Below are 25,256 nucleotides of genomic sequence, written 5' to 3'. Positions count from 1 at the left end.
ATTTTCAATTAAGGAAGAACAAATTAGGTTAAGTGTATTAAGCCAGAGGCACATGAGGTTAGTTTTCTCCCAAGCACTGAATTCAGCAGCAATATCATAGCATCAGTATCTATCATGAATTTAAAACACATTTCAGAGAACAAGGTTTCTGGACTGGTTCGTAGCTGGTTGTAAGGTATTAGCTCTGCCTCCAGCTAGCTCTGAATGACTTCTGTTGCAGTGCAGCTTTTATTAATGTTTAACAAGGGACTCCTTTTTCCAAATACTTGTTTCCTGAAGGTAAAAACCATGTTTTATTCAAGAGGATGCTTCCTTCTCACACAAAGGTGCACTGGCTGCAGAAAGACAGTGCGTTTGCTGGACAGCCAGCATCAGTCACCATACTGACTGATGCTGGCTGACTGATGCAGTCACATACAGGCTGCTCAATTTAAATGCATTGGTGTATTTCATGTACCTCCAGGTTAGTGGTACCTGCTCCTGGACAGTTTTCCTTCTGGGCTCACACAACTACAGATGTGTTACCAGATACTGGTCATGTACAGTTCTTCTTTCCTGTTCATGCCAACACTGAGTCAGGAAAACAAAAGTTCAGAAGTTGGGCAGGAAATCATTGACTTTATGAACATGGGTTTAGATCTGTGCTGCCTACAGAGAACTCTTAAGGACCATACTCTGCCCCCTTACCGACGACATCCTGCCTACCCAACACCAAGCCTTCCTTCTGCAGACAAACTTGGAGAAACTGAATTTGCTTGACTAACACACGTGGCATAGTAACTCTGGATTAGTTTGTAATATTAATGACAGTACCTTGGTTATGTTTGGTTAAAACACGTACCCAAACTTTGAGAAAACACAAAGTTTTTATTACCATAGAGAATTCTTCCCTGTGAGGGTGCTGAGGCGCTGGCACAGGGTGCCCAGAGAAGCTGTGGCTGCCCCATCCCCGGCAGTGTTCAAGGCCAGGTTGGACACAGGAGCTTGGAGCAACCTGCTCTAGGGGAAGGTGTCCCTGCCCATGGCAGGGGGCTGGGACTGGACGAGCTTTAAGGTCCCTTCCAACCCAAACGATTCTGTTATTCATATGATTCTACAAATTTCAGGCCCCAAACTGCAAATCCTTTTTCTCTCCACTGTTCGAAGGCCAGAGGTTTGACAGGTAGCTTTTCCCTTTTCCCAAGAAAATAGAAAAAAAAGCAGCAAAACCATACTACCTTCAGCAATTTTAGAAGCAGCCCAAACACTGTATTTGAAATTATTCCAGTTCCACTAAGTTTGTGACAGCTCAAAATTCTTGGGCAGACCAACTCCTAGGAAAGAGACAGGCCCCCTCTGAGCAGTCACACTTACTCCAATCACTGCAGAACATAAGTGTCTCGACTAGGCTGTGGTGTGAGAGAGCAACAGGCAAAAAAATCAACTAAGGGGTGGAGGAGAAGCCCTCGGCCACAGAGTTTCCTCACATACAGGCTGACCTGTTGAAAACACTCACACTTCATTTCAACAACCATATGGCAAATCCAAAGGGAAGCTCTCTCCCATAACAAAAGAAGTCAAACCCCCCCAAATGCAATCAGCATGTAATAAGAATTTTATTGAATACATTTAGAAAAAAAAACTAGAGCATGAAGACATGAGATTAATTTCTGCATATAAGTTTTAAGAATGTGCAGAATCAACAATCATGCAAAAAGACATCTCCCCCCCTCCAACTGTAATTCAAGACTCTTGTAATGGCAATATCATTACCACCTTAAAACAGTGTTCCAGACACATAACTCATTGCTTTAAAAAGGATCTTGTTCCTGAACGGAGATAAAAAAAATTTAGTAGCAATTGGGCAAGACCAATGATGAACAGGTACAGTATTTAGCCAATACTCATGCCATGTGTAAAGAGTGCAAGCAAAAAATGCATCATTACGTAGAATAAGTAATTTTTTTTGTTCAAGGCAAAATTCCTAGTAAAACTAATCCCTAAACTACTGAAATGGTGACTTGATAATGTACATGTTCTGGAAGATCATCCAAGGGAAGATATTTTTTGTCAAGTTACATCAGTGCCATTTAAAATGTAAGGGTCAGAGTAGCTGGACAGGCAAGTGCTTAACAGTATATTAACATTAAATTCCAACTCCTCCAAGAAATACAGATATCAGATGTAATGCTAGGTAGGAAAATGGTCTTATACATGAAGGAGCAGATTAAGATTTCTGTCTGCATACTCATGCAATTTTTCGTATTATAAAGGGATTGTGGAGGAAACGTTTTATCTGCATCTGGACAGTCAGTTCTGAGACTCGCAATATGCTGTCTACATGTGTAACACATAAACCCACAATGAAACTCATCACAGCCTTTAAAGACTCATTCATTATAAAAATATAGCTATACCGTATCAATTTAACCAACTTCTTAAATACAGCACAACTTCTGAAAACATGAATAAAAGGGTACATTTAATAGCAAGCATTCTAGTACATACTTGTTTGCAATTTCATTTCACTATTATTAGACAGGTGAAAGCCTGTATGATCAAAAATCAGTTTTCAAGCCTTGCTTTTGAGACAGTCTTATGATTATTTTGGTGTGCAACAGTTTTCACCTTCTCTCCATGTTTACTATTAAAAGCTACAGCCAAAGCAATATTCCACTGAAGTGTCAGCAACCCCTATTCGTGTCGAGATGTCATTTCATGAAATACTGGGATCGAACATTGGTGTGTTGAAAGCTATTCTGAGCAACTGCTCAAGTCACTCAACTTAGGTAAATGATGCAGCTTTTGCAGCTTGATGATGGTTGCAGACACACAGTTATAAGCTGCTAAGAATGAATGCAGCTAAACAAGAGACTTGTGGCAGTCCATACCATCTGAAAGTTTATCCTTTCAGTCCGAAAAGCATCACAGGCCATTGAAAACTAGACTGTTTCTTGTAAAACCTGTACCTTCCTGCCTCATCAAAGCTGGGGATCTTTTGTATGTTTGCTTACTTTTTTAAACAGGTCAAATTTAAAAGCGGATGTAGTGGTACTGATACAAGAAGTCATTATGGGGCTCTGGAAGCATCTTTAAGCTTGAGCTGAGAGCATGAACAACAGGAAATGAGTAGGAGAACTGAATAAAAAGCAAAAGCGAGGACCATGATTACAGGAGCTTTCTTCTACTTACGGCCAAGCTGACTCAGCTACCAGCAGAATGCAGTTTGAAAGTATCAAACAGTTAGGGGATCCCAAAGTCTCAGCAGAAGGGGCCATTCATCCACATTGCTCTCTGTTTAGCGTTTGCTATACCAAGGGAGAATACAACTTGCCAGAAATACCATTTTCCCCCAAAATTCCATTTTCCTTGTAGCTCTTTAAAATGTATTTTACATAATGTAAACCTACTGCATGTGTGGATGCAAATAAATTGAAAATATGTTAAGAAATGTAGAAAACATTTATATAGGGTATTTATATATCCATATGGATAGACATATATTTGAACTTGCTTGTTAAATAAGATCTTTATCCTGGCATTTGAACGCTGCTCATTTTGCTGTCCAAGTTCAGAGTTCTGCATACAAAACCACAGATGGCACGCTAGTAGCTGCAGCTATCTAGAATATTTCATGCACTGAAATGACTATTCTCAGTATCACACCAATATAAGCTCTACTTGGTAGTTCAGAACACACCAGGGAACAACTGTTCAATTTTTAGAAGACCTTCTGCAGGCATACAGTTTTGTGAGCTTGCACCCCATCACTTCACAGCATTGATTTGACATTGTCAAATTTATATACAGGGGAAAAAAAAAAAAGAAGAAAAAAAGGCATTATTAGAAGTTAATAGAATCTTTTAAGCAGAACTTAGAGCTGGAACTTTTAATAGGGGCCCAAGGAAGTAAGCAACCACAGTCTGTCCAAGCCTGTGAGGAAACAGGATCTTGAAATGAAGGTAAAGAAGCACCAAAACAAATTCCATATATACAGCATTAGCCTGATTCTCTTGGTGTTTGGAGATGGTTTCTTTGGTAATGTATTTCCTACTACTTTAAGCATGAAGTAGGACTTCAAGTACTGCTAAAGACAGAACTCTGAGCTCATGTCAAATTATACCTGTTAGAGAACAGTAAGTTTCTTAGAAATTCATATTTAACTTCAGAAAGACTTTACTATGTTCTGCATTCCTCTTATAATTATTCCAGGCCCACCAAGGTAGGTAAATGAGCATCTGCACATTTCAAAGTCCACAGGACAGCTCGTTTACAAACAAAAGTTTTGGCACAATAAATAACGGTGTACAAGCTTCCATTTGCATTAATCTGCCCCATTCTTGGAAGTGCTCAAGGCCAGCCCGCACGGTGCAGAGGTGCCTCTGCATGTGGCAGAGGGGTTGAAACTAGATGAGCTTTCAGGTCCATTCTAACCCAAACCATTCTATGATGATATGATTCTATGATTTTGCATGACTTCATATACGAAACACTGTTTTCCATTCAGCTGCAACCCAAAATTAAGAAACTATTTGAAGCAAAATGAGAAATCAAGATTACTGCATGTGTTGCTGCTTGGATAAAAGTCTCATTTTTATCCTGTTTTCAGCCACAAATCGTTACTGATGGACAACTGAAAACAAAGATAAGGTCTTAATTTCATATTACAGTGTTTTGCTTATGCTGCTCAAAAGAAATAATATTTTTAATGTATTTTAACTCAAAGGTACAATTATGATTTGAGACAGACATTTTAAAGCTTGTTTTTTGTTTCTCCTAAGATTTATCCTGCAGATAAATTTAGTTTTTTAGATTACCATCCTCAGAAAAAAGAGCTATGCATATCTACATGGAAAAAAATTTCCTGGAACACCTACAGCATGTACTGGCTTCTCCTACTATACATATCCACCTACTTTGAAAAAAGACTCAATTTCAAGTATTGTAGAATTGGACAGAATATACCCTGTCAAATATATACAGCACCTTGGTAATTTTGCAATAGTCTGCTGTTTGTATAGTCTCCACAGATGAGATGCAAAGTTATTCAGTCATTTCACTGTCCATTTACTTTTTTATTTTAATCTGACCTCCTGCTTTTATACATGAAAGACAGCAAGAGTCAGCAAGTACTGAAATCCTTAGCAAAATATTGTTTATTCCAGCCCTCCACAGCGAACTGGTATTGAAACAGACCTTAGTTTCAGAAGACGGAATTGCAAGTCTACAGTTGTTTTTTGATATTTATGTGCCTTTTTATTCTAGATGTAGAACTGCGTGCTAATCACTTCATAAACTCAGATTTTTGTATCTGTATTACTGGATGCTTCACACTGAACAGTACTGAATCTAACATGTGCCACCCAGCAGATCCAGTCTAAACTGAATACTTGAAAAATCAGCACACACAGTGGACTGAGATCACATCTATTTGGATAGTCAGTACATGGTAGGTAAGGCTGTAAGCAAAGGGCAGTAGCTCTTTTTACTCTAGATCCCCATGGAGACACTTTAACTAGCATAAATATACTCATGGGAGCAAGAGCAGAAATAGCTATTACCCTTCAAGTTTACACCCCCATTTACTGTACATCAAATTTCTTTGTATAATGGAACATATGCTCTAGCATAAAAAAATGACTCTATATAAAAGTTAAAATATTTGATTACAGTAGCAAGTCACCACTTCATAATGGGAAATAACTTCTCTCTTGGAATCATTATTGATCTGAACTCTCTTTTTGTTGTTGTGTGTTGGATACTGGTAATTCAAGACTTGCCCATAATAGGGGCTCTGCTTTTCTCATAGTGAGCTCGATCTTTGTAGCCGTCATGTTCACATAACTCCTCTTTACATCGATTACCTAGAACAGAAAACGTATTTCACTCTTCAATTTAAGAAAACAGGCTGCTAGATACTTGGGAATTAAGTTTTTGGGAATTTATTGCTAAATTTCAGTTGATGTTTAGGTAGATGGAGTTCCCTCTTGTTATCTAGAAAAGTCATCCCTCTCCCATTCCCAAGCTATGAATATATATATGCCCATGCCTATGAAACATATACATTGGTCTAACACACACATAAGCATACAACTACATAGCGCCACGGGTTTTCTGCACCACCACTATCATGGAGTTGGGATCAGAAAGGACCTCAGGGGGTCACCTTCTGCTCAAAGCACTGTCAACTATGTTGTCACACCTGATCACCTGGGGCATTACATTCAGATTTAAATATAATTAATGAATGCAAGTAACTGAATTTCTTTCAATAAGCAGAGTAATGAGGGAAATCAAACTGTTTTGAAAGAGAGGAAGCTGAGGGTTGAGTTTCGTTGTGGGGTTGGTTTTTTTTTTTAATAGAAGAATTATTCTTATACTTACTCCCCATAATTTCACACTGCGATGAAATTCCTTATCTCCTTCAAATACGATATGGATATTTAACTTAACAGGAAAACAAGAGAAAATTTTGTCAGGCTAATAAAATGTTTGACACCTCAAGTATGTTTAAGTAAAATATATTGCATTAGGACACAGCTTCTACAATAAGCAAAGTGACCAAACTGTCCCTCAGAAGTGAAAATCTATTCTAACGGTTTCTGATACAGTACTGTAGCCAATAGTGGCCATATATACATCCTAGAAGCTGTGTCATTTTCTCCAAGTGCATGATGAAGAAATCAGTGAAGCATTTTAACACTTGCTTAATATTAGCAGCTGAGAAACTGCATACCGTGAAGAACACTATTAAATTACAATAAGCCAAATACAATTAAATTATGAATCTATAATTATTTACCCATCTGGTGATGCAAATCCATCATACTTGGGTTTTAACTGCAGAAGTCAAATTAAAGAGTTTGGGTACTTTTACATACTACATTGCATCTTAAACAAAAAACATTAAAGCACAGATGTCCAAACAGAAGGGAAAACTCCAAGCTATACATACTTGAACAAACACAAATGCCAAGAAAAAGCCATTACTCAAATAAGATTCTTATGCTCCCTCTGCCTTGTACATAAAGTAGAAGCCAGATTTTCCTAAGTTCAAGCTGCTGTAATAATTAAAAAAGAATTATATCTTAAGGCAGATGCTCACCATTGTGCTATTTGCTTCTACGTAGCTCAGATCAGGAACAGAGTTTTTAGCATATACAGAAATAGTCACTTCTCCTCCAGTCTGGTGCCAATCATGCCTGCATGGAACTACTTTCTTACCCTATGTAACGAAACAGGTATAGAAAGAAAAGACTTGAAATTGCATTCAGGAGTATTTTTACAAGATCAATCAGGATAAAAGCCCAGGACTATTTTAACAGCCAATAAGCATAGCTAATAACCTGTGTTTCATGTTCACAGAAGACTGCAAGACTCCACTTACATCTCTTTCCACTAAACATCTCAGCTGCTGGCTCCTGACAAACATTAGAAGTGAGGAAACCAATGCTCATGACAGAGACTGCAGTAAGAAACAGGGACATTCTGATAGCGAAAACAAACAAACAAAAAAGACAACAAACAAAAAAAACCCCCAAACAAATAACAGCAACAAAATGTTATTTGTTGGATTAACTTCCTTTCCAAGACTACAGTTATCCAGCAGGTTGTAGAAAGGAACTGAACAAAGGAAAAAGAGCCAGCCATGACTCCAAAAAACTTCCAAATTACTGCAAAAAATTATTGAATACTACCTTCTGATGCAGGAAAAATACAGGGTGACAAAAACCCCAAAATGACAAGAAAAACGTAAAGTAAAAAAACCCCCACCCTGTTAGCCAGAAGACCACTATCTCAATATGCACATATTTAATATACAGTTTCTTAAAATCTGGGTAAATTCTTTACAAGAACACTCTTCTGCTTCAGGCTCACAACTTCAGCTTTTTTTGTAATCCCTCCTTTCTGTATCAGAAAATAATTCTTAACCATAAACACATATCTTCAAAGGAAGCAGCAGTTCCATGACTCAGAGGAAGTAAAAGATTTGTGAAGTAATTGTTGTAGAATGAGGTAACAGAATTACACTTTCTACAATATATCTTTATTCTGTTAAATCACAGAACCATAGAATGGTAGCAATATCAAACCCATCTTATCTCAGCAATAGAAAATATATTCGTATCAAGAATTTTGTGTTCACCTGCACGCAACATGCGACCAGCTAATGTTTTTGAAGCGTTCAGTTCCATTATTACATTCTATAACATTCTGTGAAAATCTTTTAAGCCTTGAATGGAAATATTTTTCACCCTGTTATTCTGCAGTTTGTTCCCATCATTGCAGTGAAATACCTACTAACCAAACAGATGCTCTCTGTATTTGTTATACTGGTAGCCAAATCACTTAACTAGACTAGAAAAATATTCGGATGTGTAAACAGAACTGAAACTAGACAGAAAGAGACCCTTCCATTTCTCCGTTTTCATGCTGTGCGTATCATTCTCCATGTTATTTTAGAGGTAGTGACCTGTAACAGCTCAACTACAGTAACAATTCAAGCTACTAACTACATTTCAGTATTCAAACTTCAGAATGGCCAGCTACAGACAACGTTAAGGCTACTTACCTCATCCTTTTTAGTCCATACGTGTGTTCCTGTTGTGCAGCCTTCTTGAGCTAAAAATGTATTGAAGTCAGATGTTTTTCTTTTACAACAGCTCCAATACTTCATCCTTGAAAATTTGCAAAGTAATTAACAAAAAATAATTAGGACACTATTTACTGTGAATATTTAAGATATTTCCTTTATGCAGTATTACTGTTAATTTAGTATACCTTCTTCAAGCACTGCCATTTTTGACTGAAGAAGAAATACAGAATGAAAACAAGGCAACATCTACAAAGAAAGAAGTACAAAATAAGAGACTAATTAAAAAAACCAGAGTTAACTGAATACTAACCCTTCATGGAATATAGGTACACCAGAATGGTATATACATACTTCTTCTGTGCTCTGTGGTCCTTCGTACGTCTAGCAAAACAAAGCATTTAAAGTATATTACTGTTACAGCATGTGGACCAAAGGAAACAACAAAACATAACTCACAACAGAAACACTGAGCAAAGTACTACAAAGCTTTTGAGTAAATAATCTAGACCTAACGGCTTGCCCTAGCTTTTCAAAGTAACCATTCAACCTTCATTCACAGAAGGTTCCTTGGCACTCCTAAAAAGCTATACTTTGTGTTGACTCAACAGTGACATCATTGATGCTCCTAAAGGTCACTTTAGATCCTCAGAGATACCTATCTTTAAAAATACTCTGAATGTTCAGAGAAAAAAAGTACTTAAATGGAAAAGAACTTTAATTTATCATTCTTAAAACACATGGAATCTCAAAGGGAATTAAACAATATACAACTCTGCCACTGAATATCAGATCAGTTCTTCCTAACACAAAAAAGGGCTGCTGAGAGTTTTCCTCGCACCAGAGTTCCAGCAGAAAAATCAAAATCTGTCACAAATCTAGTGAAGTACCTATTCAAATTCTACCATCCCCTTCTGTACAACACAAGGGTGGTAGCGCAAAAAATTTTCAGTTTAAATGACTATTTAATATAAAGACTAATTTTGGTGCTAGTAGTGCTAAAACATTTTCTTTGTGGATTCTTCTTGCAGGAAGCATTAATGAATAAGATCTGCAGATGGTTCCGACAATACACAGGTTACCAAGAGCAATTCAAGTGTTATCAGTAAGCCACCTCTCATCAATATTATATTCAACATTTTAAGCTGAAACATGTCATGTCAATATCATGGGTTTGGCAAGCTTACTAATTAGAAATTCAGGTCAGGCTTAAGAGTCATTGTAAGTAATCTCTCAGAGCAATCTCAGTCCAAAGCAGCTCACATCTATCCATACTAAAGCATGTTATCAAATGTGCATTTGTTAAGCCTGATGGACTTTGTGCCTTTTCCAAATCAATTTATAGCACACAGAGAAAAAATACGCAAGAAAGAAAAGCGAAAGTGCACACTCAATAGTTTAGCAATTGGGTTTAAGACTGGAACACTTACTTTTGAACAGCCTGCATTTTTACATGGCGTCCCAATCTTGATTTCATCACTGTCTTCCTCTGTAAACAGAATCATATTATAGAAAATAGCAACTGAATTGTATAAAGTACTAAATATTTTGCTTTTGTTAAGAATTAAAACCAGCTAAGGAGTAGACTAGGAAAAAAAATCCCTTCTCAACCTATTTTCTGCCTGGCACTGAAGTCTGACAGAAAGGTACAAAGAAACAGAAATTACACAAACATTCTAAAACCTGCATTACCTATGCAGAAAGAAAGAGGAAAAACAGATGAGGGAGAACCAAACAGTCTTCACAGGAATTTCACCAGTTTATGAAAGGCTTTGTATGACATTGTGCTTGCAGTAACATATGATTAAAGTTCATTTCTTGGGAACATTTTCAGTCATATATTCAGAAATGGATGTTGCCATCATGTCCATTTAACCCAGAAATCTTACAAAACAGACAGTTCAAATAATTTTAATGGCAACATACTGCTCCTAAGACTCAAGTCTCCACATTGCTCACATTTAAACTTCGATCATCATTCCCTGGACTGGAAGGTATTTCCCAGATTATTAAGAATATAATTACATGAAATTATCACTTCAGAAACAGCAAAAAAATCAGCATTTATTTGCATGACAATTAACATCATATACCAACTTAACTACACTATATCCTTACCTTTTTTCTCTTCGTTTTCTGATGACAGCTTCAGTTTATCTAGTGCTTGCTTCAAGGAAGCTGACACTTTCAGCTGTAAATTTGTCATTGGCTCATCTGGGCTAAAAAAGTCCACGTACTTACGTCAGCTTCATACAAAATCATTTACAAAACACAGCGGAGTAGTAACTCTTCATCTTGCTATAAGGCTCTTCCTTTCTAACCCCCCTTACAACAACAAAGAAACAAACTAGCTTTGCAAATGCCAATTCTTACTGCTTATGGAAAAACAGCATAGAAATTTAGAAGGCAGTCTTGTCTTTCAATAGGAAATCCTAAAAAATCTACAGCAATAAAAATAAATCAGGGAGATTAAGGAACCTAAACACAAACACCCTAAAGTTATTTTTATGAGTGTTTATAAGACTAAACACAACCACTAGTGGCATTCTAAGCTACTGGCTGCAACTTTTATTTCCTGTGAAGCTAAATACTGAGAGATCCAGTACTACCTTGTTCTAACCTGAATTCTTTTATCTTATTTTGAAGCTTAAGATAACATCGTCACTGCTACCAGACTCTTTTAAAGTTAATTTGGGTATTTTTATACTACATGAAATGTGAGACATTGAATAACCAAACGAGCTTTAACTTCGCTAACTGGCCACAAACTTGGCAAAACTTAGTTTCATATACTCTACCTTGGCCTTTTAATTGTTTCCAACGGTTTTGGTGCCTGAATTATGTGTTCTTGAAATTTGGGTTTCAGTTCAGCTAGCTCCTTTCGTTCAGAGGTAGTTTTGACTTCTGGTTTAACAGGCTCAGGAGGCTTCTCACTGTTATGAAGACCCTTTGTACAGCCCTATTGAGGAAAGCAGGTGTTTATATATATGCAGTGTAGTTTGTGTGCACAATTCAAAATTATCAAGAACTGCAGGTTTTCTTGATTTATTTCTTCAGCCCCATCTTTAACTCACCATCCTTTAACCTACTGGAAACACTGGCTACAAAAGAAATCCTACAACTAAAATGGAAATTATCTTCATTTGGACATACATTAAAGAAAAATGCATGCTTTCCATAATCAAGCAACGGAACGAAAAAATATTGACCTTCTTTCATTATTAACAAGTATCTAGATAGGTTTTGATAGAACCAATTAACACCATTAAAGCTTGTAAATGAGACTCAGCTTCAACACTGTATCAAGAAAAACAGTGCATGCAAGATTTCAGAGTTTTAACAAAATTATGTCACCTCTCATGAATATTATGTTATTTGACAAGTATAAAAATGGTAAATAATCATGAGTACATACCACAATGCTTAAGAAGTCAGAAAAGTCTGTTGTTCTTCTCTTACAACATGACCAACCCTATAAACATTTTGGAATGAAAACAAAACAAGCATGACTACCTTACTTGGCAACAGCTTATAAAAAGCAAAAGACTAACTGTATTCCCTTAGAAGATGTGGCACGTCATGATTAGAGATTTTCTTTTTCCCTTCTTTGGACAATATCATCATCATCTGCATTTTTAAAACCCAAAGCAATGTGTTACAGTTGCCATTTCCAGTGTCGTCCGTCCCTCCCCCCCCCCCCCAAAAAAAAAGAAATTTGGTAAATGTGAGCCAGTATTTCCATTGACAACTTTGGTGCCAACTCTGTATGACAGAAGAAGAAATTTTACTTTATCTTATAAAGTCACATCTAAGTAAAACAAAGACTACAGCTGGGACTAGGCTCACCTGTGGCAGAACATACAGGCCCCCATCCTAAAACAATAAGAATTTTTTTCCTTCCTTGAGCTCTACTCAAGTTTTTCAACTGCTTATTTCCCCATCACAAAGCTGGATATCTGAATTGCACAGCCATCTATCCAACTACATCAACCAAGAATTTTTTATTATATAAACCAGAAATCCAGTTTTAGAGAAAATAATCTTGCCACTCTGAATAATGTACCTTAAAACTCAAGGAACCTTATTAAAGACAACAGTTTGACTAATAAATGCATCACTGCTTGGAGAGCTTAAGCAGTGCGACACAATGGAGTTTGGTAGGTGGCTCTACAACATCCTCAAAAAAAAAAAATCAACTATTTCCACAGGTGAGATGACAAAAGGTTCACCCTGCCCACTTACATTATCTACAATTCACAGCAGGAAGAAAAGCACTCATAATATGATAATTTTCTACTCATGCCAAGATACAGGACAAGGAAAGGGGGAAAAGTAGTATCTGTTTTAAAAATGGTGTGTATTAAGAGGGAGTAAGGACTAGGTCTTGAGGCAACTGTGTAATTTCTGTCTTTATAATTAGGTTGAAGTTTTATGTACTGTGTTATGAGTACAACTATAATGTACAAAACTGCCATAGTTAAGTAACTGCATCATATCATCACTGGAAACTAGATGATCTTAAGGTCCTTTCCAACCCTATTCTGTGATTCTATTTGACCTAACAGCATCCTTCCCAAGGGCACACAATGGCACATTCCAGAGTCATGTACTGCAATAAGAGCAGTAGCTTACAGGAAACATGCTTCCCAGCAGAGATGCACAAGCTTTCATGAGTCCCAAAGACACCACATTATGGGACAGACATGAGCTGCAGTGCCAGTAGAAGCAGTTCCTAAACACCAAGAAAAATTGCTGGCCCCAGAGCTCAGATTAAGGGCAGTTTGGTTTCCTAACAAAGGCTGCTTAGGCTGCAGCTGTATTAATACCCTAAACAGCACCAGGCTCCATTTCTGGGCACAAGATTTCTGGCCTTACACAATTAAACTGTTAAAATGATTTCCAGTACTGTTTTGGCAGTTGTGTCTAAATAATTCCATGTAGGCACTTGGGTGCATTCAGTAGATCTTGATGTAGGAAAACAGTTTAATATAACGAACATGGGCTGTGCAGTTGGCCTAAACACTAGAGACCAGTCACAGGTATATTTCATTCACTACTGAAGATGTAGACCAACAGTCCTGGACATCTGCGTAAGAGCCATGGGCGATCAGTTCCAATTTAATCAACATTCTCACTTGACCAATAAAGGGAACACAATTGTTTTTTACAGTAGGCAAATGTCACACACAACTTAACTGAAAGAGGGTAGATTTAGATTAGACACAAGGAAGTTTTTTACCGTGAGGATGGTGAGACATTGGCACAGGGTGCCCAGAGAAGCTGTGGATGCCCCATCCCTGGCACTGTTCAAGGCCAGGTTGGACACAGGGGCTTGGAGCAACCCGGTCTGGTGGAAGGTGTCCCTGCTCGTGGCAGAGGGTTGGAACTGGATGAGCTTTAGGGTCCCTTCCAACACAAACCAGTCTGTGATTCTGTGATTAGTGCTCCAGCCACGTAAGACCACAAGCAGCTGGTCTGAACTCCAAGCAGGCTAATTAACTGAAAGAATGACACCTCTCAATGCCTCCAAAGACCTATTCAGAGGATCTACATAAACTGTTGAGACACCTTATGTCAATCAACAGGAAACGTGTCATACAGACTTGCATGGCATTTAGATCATACGAGTACAGTTTTTAATGTCTTCTTCAGGGCTGAGTAAGTGTGCTTTTCTAATTTCATGGGATTGCTCAAACATGATAGCATGAACATCAGTTTCTACAACACTGGAAAATTTGGAATTAAAAAGGAAACAAGCATACTGTTTTACATATATGACAAAAAAAGACTTAAACAGATAGTTGCATACTTACTTTGAGAGCATCATGAAAGACTGGCACACCTGGATGGTATGTGCACGAACCTAGAAGGAAATGACTATTATTAATACTCAGGCATACCAAAAATCTTTATTCAGCCCATCACAAACCCAGCAAAAATTTCACATGGCAATTCACATATGCCATGAGCTGTCCCACTTCCCCAGGTGCACATTAATTATTAAGGAAAATGGAGACTTCACAGAACAAGCTTTCTGAGTGCATTAAAACTAAATAATCAGTATTTTTTTCTTCTGTATTATACAACACAAACCAGAAAGCAGGCATCTGAGACAAACTTCTACTTCCATATGAGCAAATAAACTTTCTATGGATCATCCCTTGCCTCCATCAATAATCAGTCGTTACTGGTAATTCAGCAGAAGTAAAAAGGTGGCCCTGTGGCCACCCGACAGACATAAAATACATCTATTTGCACCTGACCAAGGTGCAAATCCAGAAGCACTGTTAAAAACATCTCTTCACACAAATCCATTATTTTATCTGTGATAATTAGCTTGTTCTTTTTTCAGTGTCTGTAGTATCCCAGGTCACTTCAGGACATGAAGCCAAAGGCTAATCTTCCACATACACAATTTAGACATGTCAATACTATTAATTAATAGGTTCTGTAGAAAAACCACACTGAAACATAACTCCCATTAATGGAACTGTTTATGTTCAGAGATGTTTATCAACATTACAGCTTTTAATGTTTTTATTTAAGGTATGTATTTTTTCAAAGGTAATATAATTGCTTTGATATAACTTCTCTTTGACATATACTGCATAGATAATATTTTAATGGCCTGACTCTAAAAGCGATGGGAAATACTTGTTGTCTTTTAGCCAATAAAGCAAAATTTTTCTTGTTAGAAACAGCTAAAAGCAACATAAATAGTAACAACTTTATAACAAGCCTCCATAAACCAGAAGAGTGAAAAATACCACAATGCACATAACAGGAAGCAAAAGATAAAAGTGTTAAGTCCCTTTAGTAGTATTCTGCCTACAGATATTAAATAGGAAAGAAAAAACAACCAAACTTTGTAGTTTTCATTTTTTTATAAATATGTACATTTTTAAGAAACCTTTCTTATTATGATTTTAATTTTATATTCAGTGCTTAAGTCTAAGGCACTACCATGTCTGACAGGCATCAATTCCCACCTTAACTCAAAAGGCATGTATTTTGGGACATCCATGAACTTTTACCAATTCCTTCAGCTTCAGGATACAAAGCTAATGTTGGTAAACCTCACAGGAAAATAAAACAAAATGTGGCTATTTTGTAAGAAGAGCCCAGAACTTCACTGCTAAACCAAATAAAAACAAAAATTGAGGTTATTTTCCAACGTATGAAACTGTGTCATCACAAGCATCATGGTAGTAAAACATCCCATCAACCTTGGTGAAGTTTAGGGATGCCAAAAGTTATAACCGCTCTACTTCTGCAGGAAATTTAAACTTGATTTTTGGAAGTGGTCTGTGAATAACTACATTTACCTTTAGAACTGCTTAGTCTAGGAAACAGTAATTCCAGTAAGTGCTCCAGTCACTCACCAAAACAAACTTCATCTCAAGAAGTTGTTTCTCCCAAGCCAAGCACCACAGTTAGCACAGGGCCATGCCAACCACATCAGCCTACTAAAACTTGGTCACAGGAACACATGGTAAAGAACTGCTGTTTTAGTAACAATACAGGTCATGAAGCACCAGTGAGATTTTTAGTACAAAACCCCCTATCTGCTTTGTCTTTTGGGGCAAAGGCACACAGGGGATGGTGGGAGAAGTGATCACTCAATGGAATCATTCCACAACTGTGCCTGCTTTTGAAGTTACTAACATTAGTGAGTCTTACTCAAACCGCTGCCCCTCTCTTTGGCAACACTTAGCTCAGAAAAATAAATACACTTTATGCCATGTTTCTTAACCACAGAATTCACACACATGGTCGAACATGCTAGCCTACTTCTAACCTTGTGGGTCACTACAAATAAAGCTAATGCAAAGAGGCCATTCTAGTAATTCAGCCAAAAGAGTTACTTTACAAACTACTTGAGGGCAAGCCTACTGAAAACTCAGATCACCGTTTTGCAGCCTTTGTGGAATTATGAAAACTAAAATGTGAAAACTCTGCAGAAGGTTTTGTGAGACAGGCTGATAATGCTGTCTCTGCATTAAGGTTATTGCATGCAAATGGGAGGAACAAATAGGAGAAAAAAAAAATGTCTGATTTTTTTTGCCTTCCTCCTCTCTCCTCTCCCTCCCTTATTAAATATAAGGAAGAAGTTCTTTCCTGTGAGGGTGCTGAGATGCTGGCACAGACTTTTCCCAGAGAAGCTGTGGCTGCCCCATCCCTGGCAGTGTTCAAGGACAGGTTGGACACAGGGGCTTGGAGCAACCTGCTCTAGTGGAAGGTGTCCCTGCCCGTGGCAGGGGGTTGGAACTGGATGAGCTTTTAAGATCCATTTCAATCCAAACCAATCTATGTTTCACCAGGTACTGGATTCACAGTATACATAGGGGAAGCACTGCAAGAGCTCACAGCACTTGGCAAAGCAGACATACATATATCATAAGACACATTTAATTACCAGCTGCAAGTCCACACACTACAATTAAAAGAAAAGGCGCTGATAACTGCTATGTATGCAACACCCACAGAGGCCCTCAGAAGAAACACGTCTGTTGCTCAAGGCGTCCAGTTTCTACCTTTAACACAGATGACAGTAACGTACAGAGCAGGTCCTTAGTGCCTCTTTCCCCTCATTCTGCTGTGAAGAGTTTTGTTACTACAAAAGAACCCCGGAGCCAGGCTCACTGCCAGCCCCACGCTTCCGCACGGACAGGACACCTTCGTGCCCGGGCAGGATCTGCTGTGCAGCGGCCGCGGAGCCTGTAACAGAGCAGCCCACAGCATCGCTTCACCCTACCGAACCGCCTTTCCACCCCTAAAGCCACCGAAAGGACCACACGAAAACACAGACGAGAAGTGAGCCAGCCCGGTGCAGTGACAGAAGGGGATGGCGGCAAGGACACGGACACACCACACAGCCCGCAAGCCAGGGCTCTCCCTGACCCTTAGTGCTGCCGCCCACCCCCAGAGCCCACAGTGACAGCTCCCACCGCCGCACCGCGACGTGGCTCCAGCGGCCGGGGAGGACCCTGAAGGCGACCACCTCAGGGCGCCCCTCAGAGAGCTCGTAACCCCTCCGAGAGGCTGCCTCTCGCACTCTTAAGCCATGAGTGGAGCAATGAGAGAGGCACCCGGCGCCCGCCCTTCCCCTCCGCCGCCTCTCTCACCCTCTGTGTTGGTTTCGGGGTCGAAGCGCTGTCCGCAGCCCCGGTTGTAGCACAGCAACGACATGGCGGCGGAGCGCCCGGCGAGCCGCCCGGGACAGCGGGGACCGGCGGCGCGGCAGGCGGGCAGCGCCGGGGGGTGGGGTGAGCCGGCCCCACAGCGGAAAGAGCCGGCCGGAGCCTTCCGGAAGCTTCACGAAGCTTCGGGGGAAGGGGAGAGCGGGCAGCCGCGGCTGCGCAGACGGCAGGAGCGAGAGGAGAAGAGTGATGAGAAGCCGGGGCACGGAGCGCATGCGCAGGTGGGAAGCGAGCGGGGCGCATGCGCGGTGGGCCGGGGCTATGAGGGACGGAGGGGTGAGGATGGAGCTGGAGGTGGGGTTTTGTCGGTCCGGGGCGACCGTGTGGCTTCGCTGCCCGCGGCGAGGCGGGCGCCGGGCTCAGAAATCCCCGGGGAGCCCTTCAGCTGCAGCAGGAGGCGGACTGCCGCCGGCACCAGCGGTGATCCTCGGCCACAGGGGCCTGTTGTGCCGGGCCGGCCTCCTCAGGGTCACATCCGGCGGCTGAGTCTGGGGGGAGCTGAGAGAGGCTGGGCACTACTGGCCATAGCTTGCTTGCATGTGGAAGTGCGGCTCAGTGGCTGTGCTCTTCGGTCTGGGGTGGTCAGGAGCCGGCGAGCCAGCATGTGGCCGGGGCTGGGCTGGTGCGGGGATGCTCAGCCTCTGGCCGGTTTCTAACTCTTGGTGGGGAATGTGGGTTGTCTAAGTCAGTTAAAGAAATATTTGGCTATGTAAAAAGACTAATTAGGAAGTTTGATGCTTACATCTTAAATGTCTGTGGTACATGTGAGCTTACTTAAAAAAACCCCCACCTTTGGTATATGTATTAAAGAATTGTCTCATTTTCACAGAAGCAAAGTTACTCACATCACAAGTGACTCTGGAAAAGATTAATTTTTAATGTTCACACAGTTCCCTGAAAGTTGCCCTGAGTGATCCTGTCAGCTGACCAGCTTACGTGTCCTCTATTGCGTGCCAGCTCCTTTGATGTCTCATAATAGGTTGTATGTAATAATTACAGTGATCTACATTTCTGCAGGCAAATACAAATTGATTTCAGCTAATTAAATGTCTACTGCACAATTTTTAAACAAGGAGTGCTGAAGCGTTCATATGACATATGACAAATCCTGGAGCACATGTGCATAGAATGAGCAGGTTAACTGATGTCTACAAGTGCTTCTTTAAAGGGGATTTAAGGATGCAAAAAGGGTATTTGGGAGACTGTTTCTAACATAGCCCTAAACTTCTGCAGACTTGTAAGTTTATGTGAGATGTGCCCCACTTGCTTCATTACCCATATATCTTCTGTAAAGACACAGGTTTGCTTGAGCTATCAAATACTAAGTTCGTGCTTCTGATCTGAAGCTCCTGCTGAGGCCTATGGTAAGACTGGGAGAATAAGCTGCTCAGTTTCAAGTAGAAAAAAACACATTCTTTTGCTGTTTGCCAGGAGTGTTTTAATGTGTAAATCCGTGTGGTGATAGCAGTCTGGAAAGAAAGGGAAGAAGTAAGAATATGATTAAGTTTTATCCTTCTCTTTTGTATGGAAAACATTTATTTCTGTTTGTGGATGTCTTATAAGACTATTGATGGAAATAGAGTCAGCTAGGTTGGAAAAGATTTGTAAGATCATCAGGTCCAACCGTTACCCCAGGGTTGCCAAGGCCACCACTAATCCATATCACTGAGTTTTTAACTACTTCATATTTATTCTTGAATCAGAAGTTTTCAATCTTGCTCATTTCCCATTAAATTTACCAAAAAGCAAATAAAAAATAATCTGGACAACTGCAGAGTCTTTAAAACAGAGAAATGTTTCGTAATTAAAGTAGGTGTATTCACATTGTTATCATAGTGCCAAGAATTGTTCCTAAAACACATGAAATTCACTTATCTGCTGTCAAGTGAAAATGCCAGATAAGAATAGAAGTCTGGTTTCTGTCTATAAAATAAGTTTGTGCTATTCCTGGGACTGTGGTTGCATTTCATCTGTACTGAGCAAGCATACTTCCATTTTAGCAGGATCCAACATTTTTTGGCTTTGTGGAGTGCAAAGAAGTTATGTTTCTGTAGAGGTAGCATCAATTTCTGTTCTGATAGTATTGTGTATAAAATTAAAACCTGTTTTTTTACCTTCATGGTACTTACTGGCTTAAACAGTAGCATTCCTGTGACCTTTGTGATGAACATTGGTTCAAACACTCACTGAGAAAACTTCTGGTGAGAAAATGTTAAAACCCATATAGTTCCCCAGAAGTATCACATGGTGCCATTCCATACCTAATCGCTATCTCACTGATACAGAGACATGCCTTTAGATCCTCCTGAAACCAATCCATCGTGAAGGTATTTGTTTCATAGTTCAAAATTCTGTAGTTTATCACATTAGAGAAAATGAAAAACTAATCTGAAAACTCAATTTGTTGTTAATTTTAACATACACATAATTGGTTCTCTGAAGGTTACCGAGCTGTATCTGTTGTCTTTGTAGGTGATGTTAAATGGAATGAGGTTTTTGTTTTGCAGAACAGTGTACAAGCAAATAGTGGTTTGTAATTGAGTCTTTTGAAATCACATCTATTCTGCATGCACAAAACACTACAGTACACAAGAGTCATCTCACAGCAGTCTGCAGAGGTTCAAAAAGGCAGTTCCTGTGCTTGATAGGAAGGTGTAAGAGATTTCCAACTGAGTTTTGAAAATGTGGGGAGTACCTTGTTCACATAAGAATTAGGTAATCATCATCTTGTGTGTATAATAAACATTTAAGCCTCATGTTCCTGCATATTTTGTGTAGAGACCTCTCTTTTTAACTGGGATTCATAATGATAAGGAACAACTATCTAATGGTTGGTCACTGGATTTTGGGTCCCAGGAACTTAAAATGTGAAAACTACTTACTTAATTTTGGATGAGTTTTGTTGTTCATTTTCAATTGTAAAGTCTTCCAGAATGTTAGACAAACTTTTATGATGTCTTTAAGAACTGGGTCTTGTATTTGGTGTTCTGAGATACCTTATCTGAGAAATAATGAAAAATTTGTATGACTTTTTTATTCTTTTTATGGAAGCATAGAATGATTTGTGTTGGAAGGGACCTTAAGATTATCCAGTTCCAACCCTCTGCCACGGGCAGGGACACTTTCCACTAGACCAGGTTGCTTTAAAACCTGTCCAACCTGGCCTTGAACACTGCCAGGGATGGGGCAGCCACAGCTTCCCTGGGCAACCTGTGCTAGTGCCTCAGCACCCTCATAATAAAGAATTTTATTTACATATGTTCTGGTTTTCTCACATTAGAAATTCTACACTTAAAAAAGTGTGGAAGCAGTGTTCTACAACAGACAGACATATGCAGGAGAAGGTACTGCTGCTCTGAACTTGTATGTCTGCATTTGGATAGACTTAAATAGTTGGTGGGAAATAATCTGACAGTGCCAGTCATACTGATGGTAAAGATACAGGATTTTTCCTGATCGTAGGTGGTAGCAAAATGTCAGAAATGTTCTCATCAAGGGGAATTTTAAAGTAATTCTAGAGAAGGTTAAGACTTCATCATGATTTGTATAATTCCATGGGAAACTGCTATTTTTGATAAAAGGTCACTGAGCCCAGCAGAAAGGGATAGGGAAAATCAGTGGCTGGAAAGGGAGGCCGCAGATTTGCAATCCAGAAATCAGATCTATGTTCTTAAGAGTAGTGACGATTGATGGGATTATTATTATTATTCAATCACTGGAAGCTTTAAAAGGATGATTGGTTTTGTATGGTATCGGTCTTATGTGTTCATTTGTGTATACATGTATACATATGTGTGTGTGTATATATATACATAAGTATATATAAAATGGTGTCTTTGAAGCACAGATAATATATCCGAAGCAGGAATCGCACCAGGAAACTCCTGTGTCTTGTTATTCAGGGGGTCAAATTAGATGATCAGACAGTGAAAATGAGTTTCTCTTGTGGCGAAGGAGTTCAATTTCTTTTTCTCAGGGAAAATCCTTTTTAATTTGAGATTCATTACCCACAATCTGGACCAGAAGATTGAGGTGTCACAGCAACACATTCATTGTGACAGTATTTTTCTTCTCTTTCTAAATCCTCTCTGCTTCCCCCAGAGTAGTTGGACAGATTGAACTAGTACAACCAGGAAAGTGTGTTGCCTTCTAATGTATAGAGCTACTGCACATCCTGTGGTCTTGAGAACCCATGAAAAATGTTTGCTTATTACCCCGGAGATGATCACTATCATGCGAAGCTTTCTCATCTTCTACACCTGCATACCATGAAATATTATGTATTGTATTATAATTAACATTTATGTACCTAAAAACAATTCAATACTTCAGAGACTTGCTATGGAAGTTTTCAGTTCAAGGCACTCTGTACCCAGTAGGAAGCCTTTACCCAGAACTGTATTTGGTGGTTTGGACCAAACGGGAGGTAAAATAAGCAGATTGTGATGTCGAAGTGTGACAAAGGATAGATTGCATGGCAGTTACTTGTCATAAACAGCTATAGGCAGGTAGAAGTGGTGTCTTTGTTGTGCTCTAAGCTTGAAACTGTATTATCAGACCTGGAATGTCTTAGTAATATTATTTTCTGTCGGCTCTCACAGCTAAAGTAGCATGTCAGCACATCCTTTTCTCGGACACTGGATGTGTCCTGATGTGCTGTGTGCTGTGTCCTGTGTTTTTTTGGCTGATAGCAGAAGGGTTTATGTCCCGTCCCCCCCCCCCCCCCTTTTTTTTTTTGCACAGCACTAGGTTCAGTGCAAAGATTTCCTCTGCCAAAAACCATCCTGAGTTTTTACCAGTCAAAAGTCATCCCATCTTGTGCATGGTTAATGGAACTTACACATGAGATAGTCACAAATTTCCAAGCATTTGAAATGGCAAGGTTTCACTATAAAATCTGAATGTGTAAAGAAACAGCATGTTTCAGTTCACTTCTCAAACTGCACAATCTGCTGGTTTGCTTGGCAGTTTGTTTGGTGAGGAGGCTTTCATCTCGCTGCCTGCAAACCAGGACTTTGTTCATGCAGAACTGCTAGTCCTGGGATTGCAAAAAGAACCCCAAACTAAACCAGTTCCGAATAAAACTGACAGAGGGTGGAGAAAAGATTGTCAAGACTGTAGCTCCAGACTAGGGCTGTGGCGCCTGTTGTGGTGTGGTTTCTGATGTGATGGTTTCTCATCAGTGGCAAAGGAGATTTTGGGCTCCCTCAACTTCCTTGGAACAGACAGGGAGTCTTGAAATTTAAAGGAATTCTGGGGACTCGTTGAGAGTCAGGGCAGGTAGCTCTGTTTCAGATGTGGAAATACCAAAATGTGAATTAAATCCTTCCTTTAGGAAGCTTAGTGGAGGTTTAAAATACAAATGTAAATCCCTGTAAAGCTAAGAGAGTCAAAAGCCTGCAGAGTTTGCAAGAACCTGTGCAGTTACTTAATATGCTGAGGTCTGATGGGCAGAACATCTTAAAACTTCACATCTCATGGTGAAGCAGAACAAGTGGCTTTTTAGGAGAGAATTTTCTTTCCCCCTTCTGCAATTATTGTTGCTAACATTTTTCAAACGCCGCTTTTTCCCAGGAGGTAAGAGATTAAACAGCACCTGCTTCTAATAATCCACCTGAGCGCTTGCTGCTAAAACATGGCCTGAATTTGAATAGATGCTTCATTAGGGCTCGCCACCTGCCTTTGATATCTGGCTTGCTGTGTGATGGTAAGAATTCATTTAAGGCAGAATTTCCAAAGGTGTCATCTAAGTCACGTAGGTGCTTGCATTTCATTTTGAGAGAGGCTTAGTCACTTATGGCTGGATTCTCAAGGGGCCTTTGAAACCTAGAAAACATTTTAAGTTTTTAAGCAGTCTCCAGAAGTCTCTTTTCAGGTCCTACTTAAGGAGACTGGAAATGTCATTACCGAGTTCGATAGGGTATGAATTAAGACCAAATAATACATCGATGCCTCCCCATTTAACTTTTTCTATGCCTTTCACCGAGCTGCCGAGAGTAAAACCTCTTTGATGCAATCTGCTGTGGTATTTTGTAATAACTTGCAGTGATGCATGTATTATAATCATCTTTTTCATCCTTCTTGCAGCTCAACAGAATCTGTGAATAACTAAATAAATAATACATAAAACTAAATTAATAATAAATACTATGACAAAACTTAAAAAAATTCAGGTCTTTAGATGAGAGAAAATAGATAATTCATATAGGTACATACAGTGCACTAATGCTGTGACCCAAAGCAATTTGAAGATAAATTTGGTGGATTACGTGTATACTAATGGGAGCAGAACAAAAACGAGATATAGATCAGATACTTGAAAGTTACAGTGTAGTAACACGTTTCCTTTAATTTGGTGAATATTTTCATGGAGCTTCCATTTGCCCCATCTTCAGCTTTTTTCTCTTTTTGTTTTATCCTGGAGGTGACTAACACAACAAAATCTGGTTTTGTGCATGGCAAGAGGGAGTTCTCACCACCTGTTTCAGCAGCAGGAGGGACTTACATTAGAAGAAATGAGCTGATCTTAGTTGTGGAAAATAATGATGACCTTTATTTTACTCCTGTTCTCTTTGCTCGTGTGATTACTCCCACTTGCACCATATTGGCAAACTCATTCAAGGTGTTCTTTTGGACAGTTCCCCACATCAGACCTTGTTTTAAAAATATGAGTATTTAAAAAGTTTAAATACAGAGTTCTTTTTGTTTACCATCATGTTTCTGAACCTTTAATCCTACACCTTGAGGCTTTTCTTGAGCTGAAGTCTGGATAGTTACTTAAGGGCTAGATAAAGAAATGCTGATTCCGTTTTAAGAAGTTTCAAGAAAAATTTGTGGCAACAGTAGAAGAGGGCAAACCAGAGCTAACAAACAAGGGTGTGATCTGGTTATGATCTTTTTTCAGTCAATTTTCTGTAAGCAATTGTATTAAAATAAAAGCAGCAATCCAGCATGCCGATCATCTTTGCTTCTGGTGCTGTGAAGTTAGTGGGACTAAATCACACGTGCAATGGGAGTAGTGTGCAAAAGACTTTACAAGGCCACATATTTTATGAGTTATAGTGGTGTAAACAATGGATTTCTCTGTTCATTGATGACTAAATGGATAAGTTGGATTAACCTCAACACTTTTTTTTTGGGATGGATAAGAAGTGGAAAAATAAAACTTGGTTTTATGTCGAGAAGTTTAATTTTGATTATGATAAATTTATATCTTAATTACGAAAGAATGATTTTCAAATCCGTAAAAAAAATCAAATATTCAGGTTTACAATTTGTTTCTTCTTATCAGAAAGGTTTTCAAAATGAAGGTGTAACCTTTTTGTCTGTTTTACTTATTTCTGTATGAAAGAAAATGGGGCAGTACCTCGTGAAGAGCGCAGACTGAAAGAACAGCAAACACGTTACGAACTTAGTGTACACTGGTGAAATAAGTGCTGCATGTTTCTGTCAGCCAGAAGGTGGTAGCAGAATTCTCCTGTAAC

The 25,256-nt window shown here is 39.2% G+C and overlaps 1 protein-coding gene across 3 annotated transcripts; it reads right to left on the bottom strand.

The window, feature by feature from the left end:
* Positions 1–1,571: 1,571 nt before the first annotated feature.
* On the bottom strand, positions 1,572–17,954 carry CHORDC1 (cysteine and histidine rich domain containing 1). Of its 3 annotated transcripts, XM_030476704.1 has the most exons (11): positions 17,698–17,954; positions 14,386–14,435; positions 11,988–12,044; positions 11,371–11,531; positions 10,691–10,791; positions 10,003–10,061; positions 8,886–8,956; positions 8,552–8,657; positions 7,085–7,204; positions 6,364–6,426; positions 1,572–5,843 (listed from the first exon to the last, which is right to left on the bottom strand). In XM_030476704.1, the coding sequence occupies exons 1-11, from the start codon at positions 17,759–17,761 to the stop codon at positions 5,700–5,702; spliced, it is 996 nt and encodes a 331-aa protein (XP_030332564.1). In that variant the 5' UTR covers positions 17,762–17,954; the 3' UTR covers positions 1,572–5,699. The 3 variants fall into 3 exon arrangements, with proteins under 3 accessions (XP_030332564.1, XP_030332565.1, XP_030332566.1); XM_030476705.1 differs by lacking the exon at positions 11,988–12,044; XM_030476706.1 differs by lacking the exons at positions 14,386–14,435; positions 17,698–17,954 and adding an exon at positions 14,176–14,310.
* Between the last annotated feature and the right edge of the window lie 7,302 nt (positions 17,955–25,256).

This window comes from Strigops habroptila, chromosome 2 (assembly GCF_004027225.2).
Source record: "Strigops habroptila isolate Jane chromosome 2, bStrHab1.2.pri, whole genome shotgun sequence".
In the NCBI taxonomy this organism is placed as follows: Eukaryota; Metazoa; Chordata; class Aves; order Psittaciformes; family Psittacidae; genus Strigops; species Strigops habroptila.
The sequence above is the reverse complement of the archived record's forward strand: the minus strand, read 5'-3'. Positions and strand labels throughout refer to the sequence as shown.

Coding starts and splice junctions, on each gene's coding strand:
- CHORDC1 (XM_030476704.1), bottom strand. CDS start 17,761: ATGTCGTTGCTGTGCTACAACCGGGGCTGCGGACAGCGCTTCGACCCC. Junction 14,436..17,697: donor CCCCGAAACCAACACAGAGG/GTGAGAGAGGCG, acceptor ATTTCCTTCTAG/GTTCGTGCACATACCATCCA. Junction 8,658..8,885: donor GTACCTATATTCCATGAAGG/GTTAGTATTCAG, acceptor CAAATTTTCAAG/GATGAAGTATTGGAGCTGTT.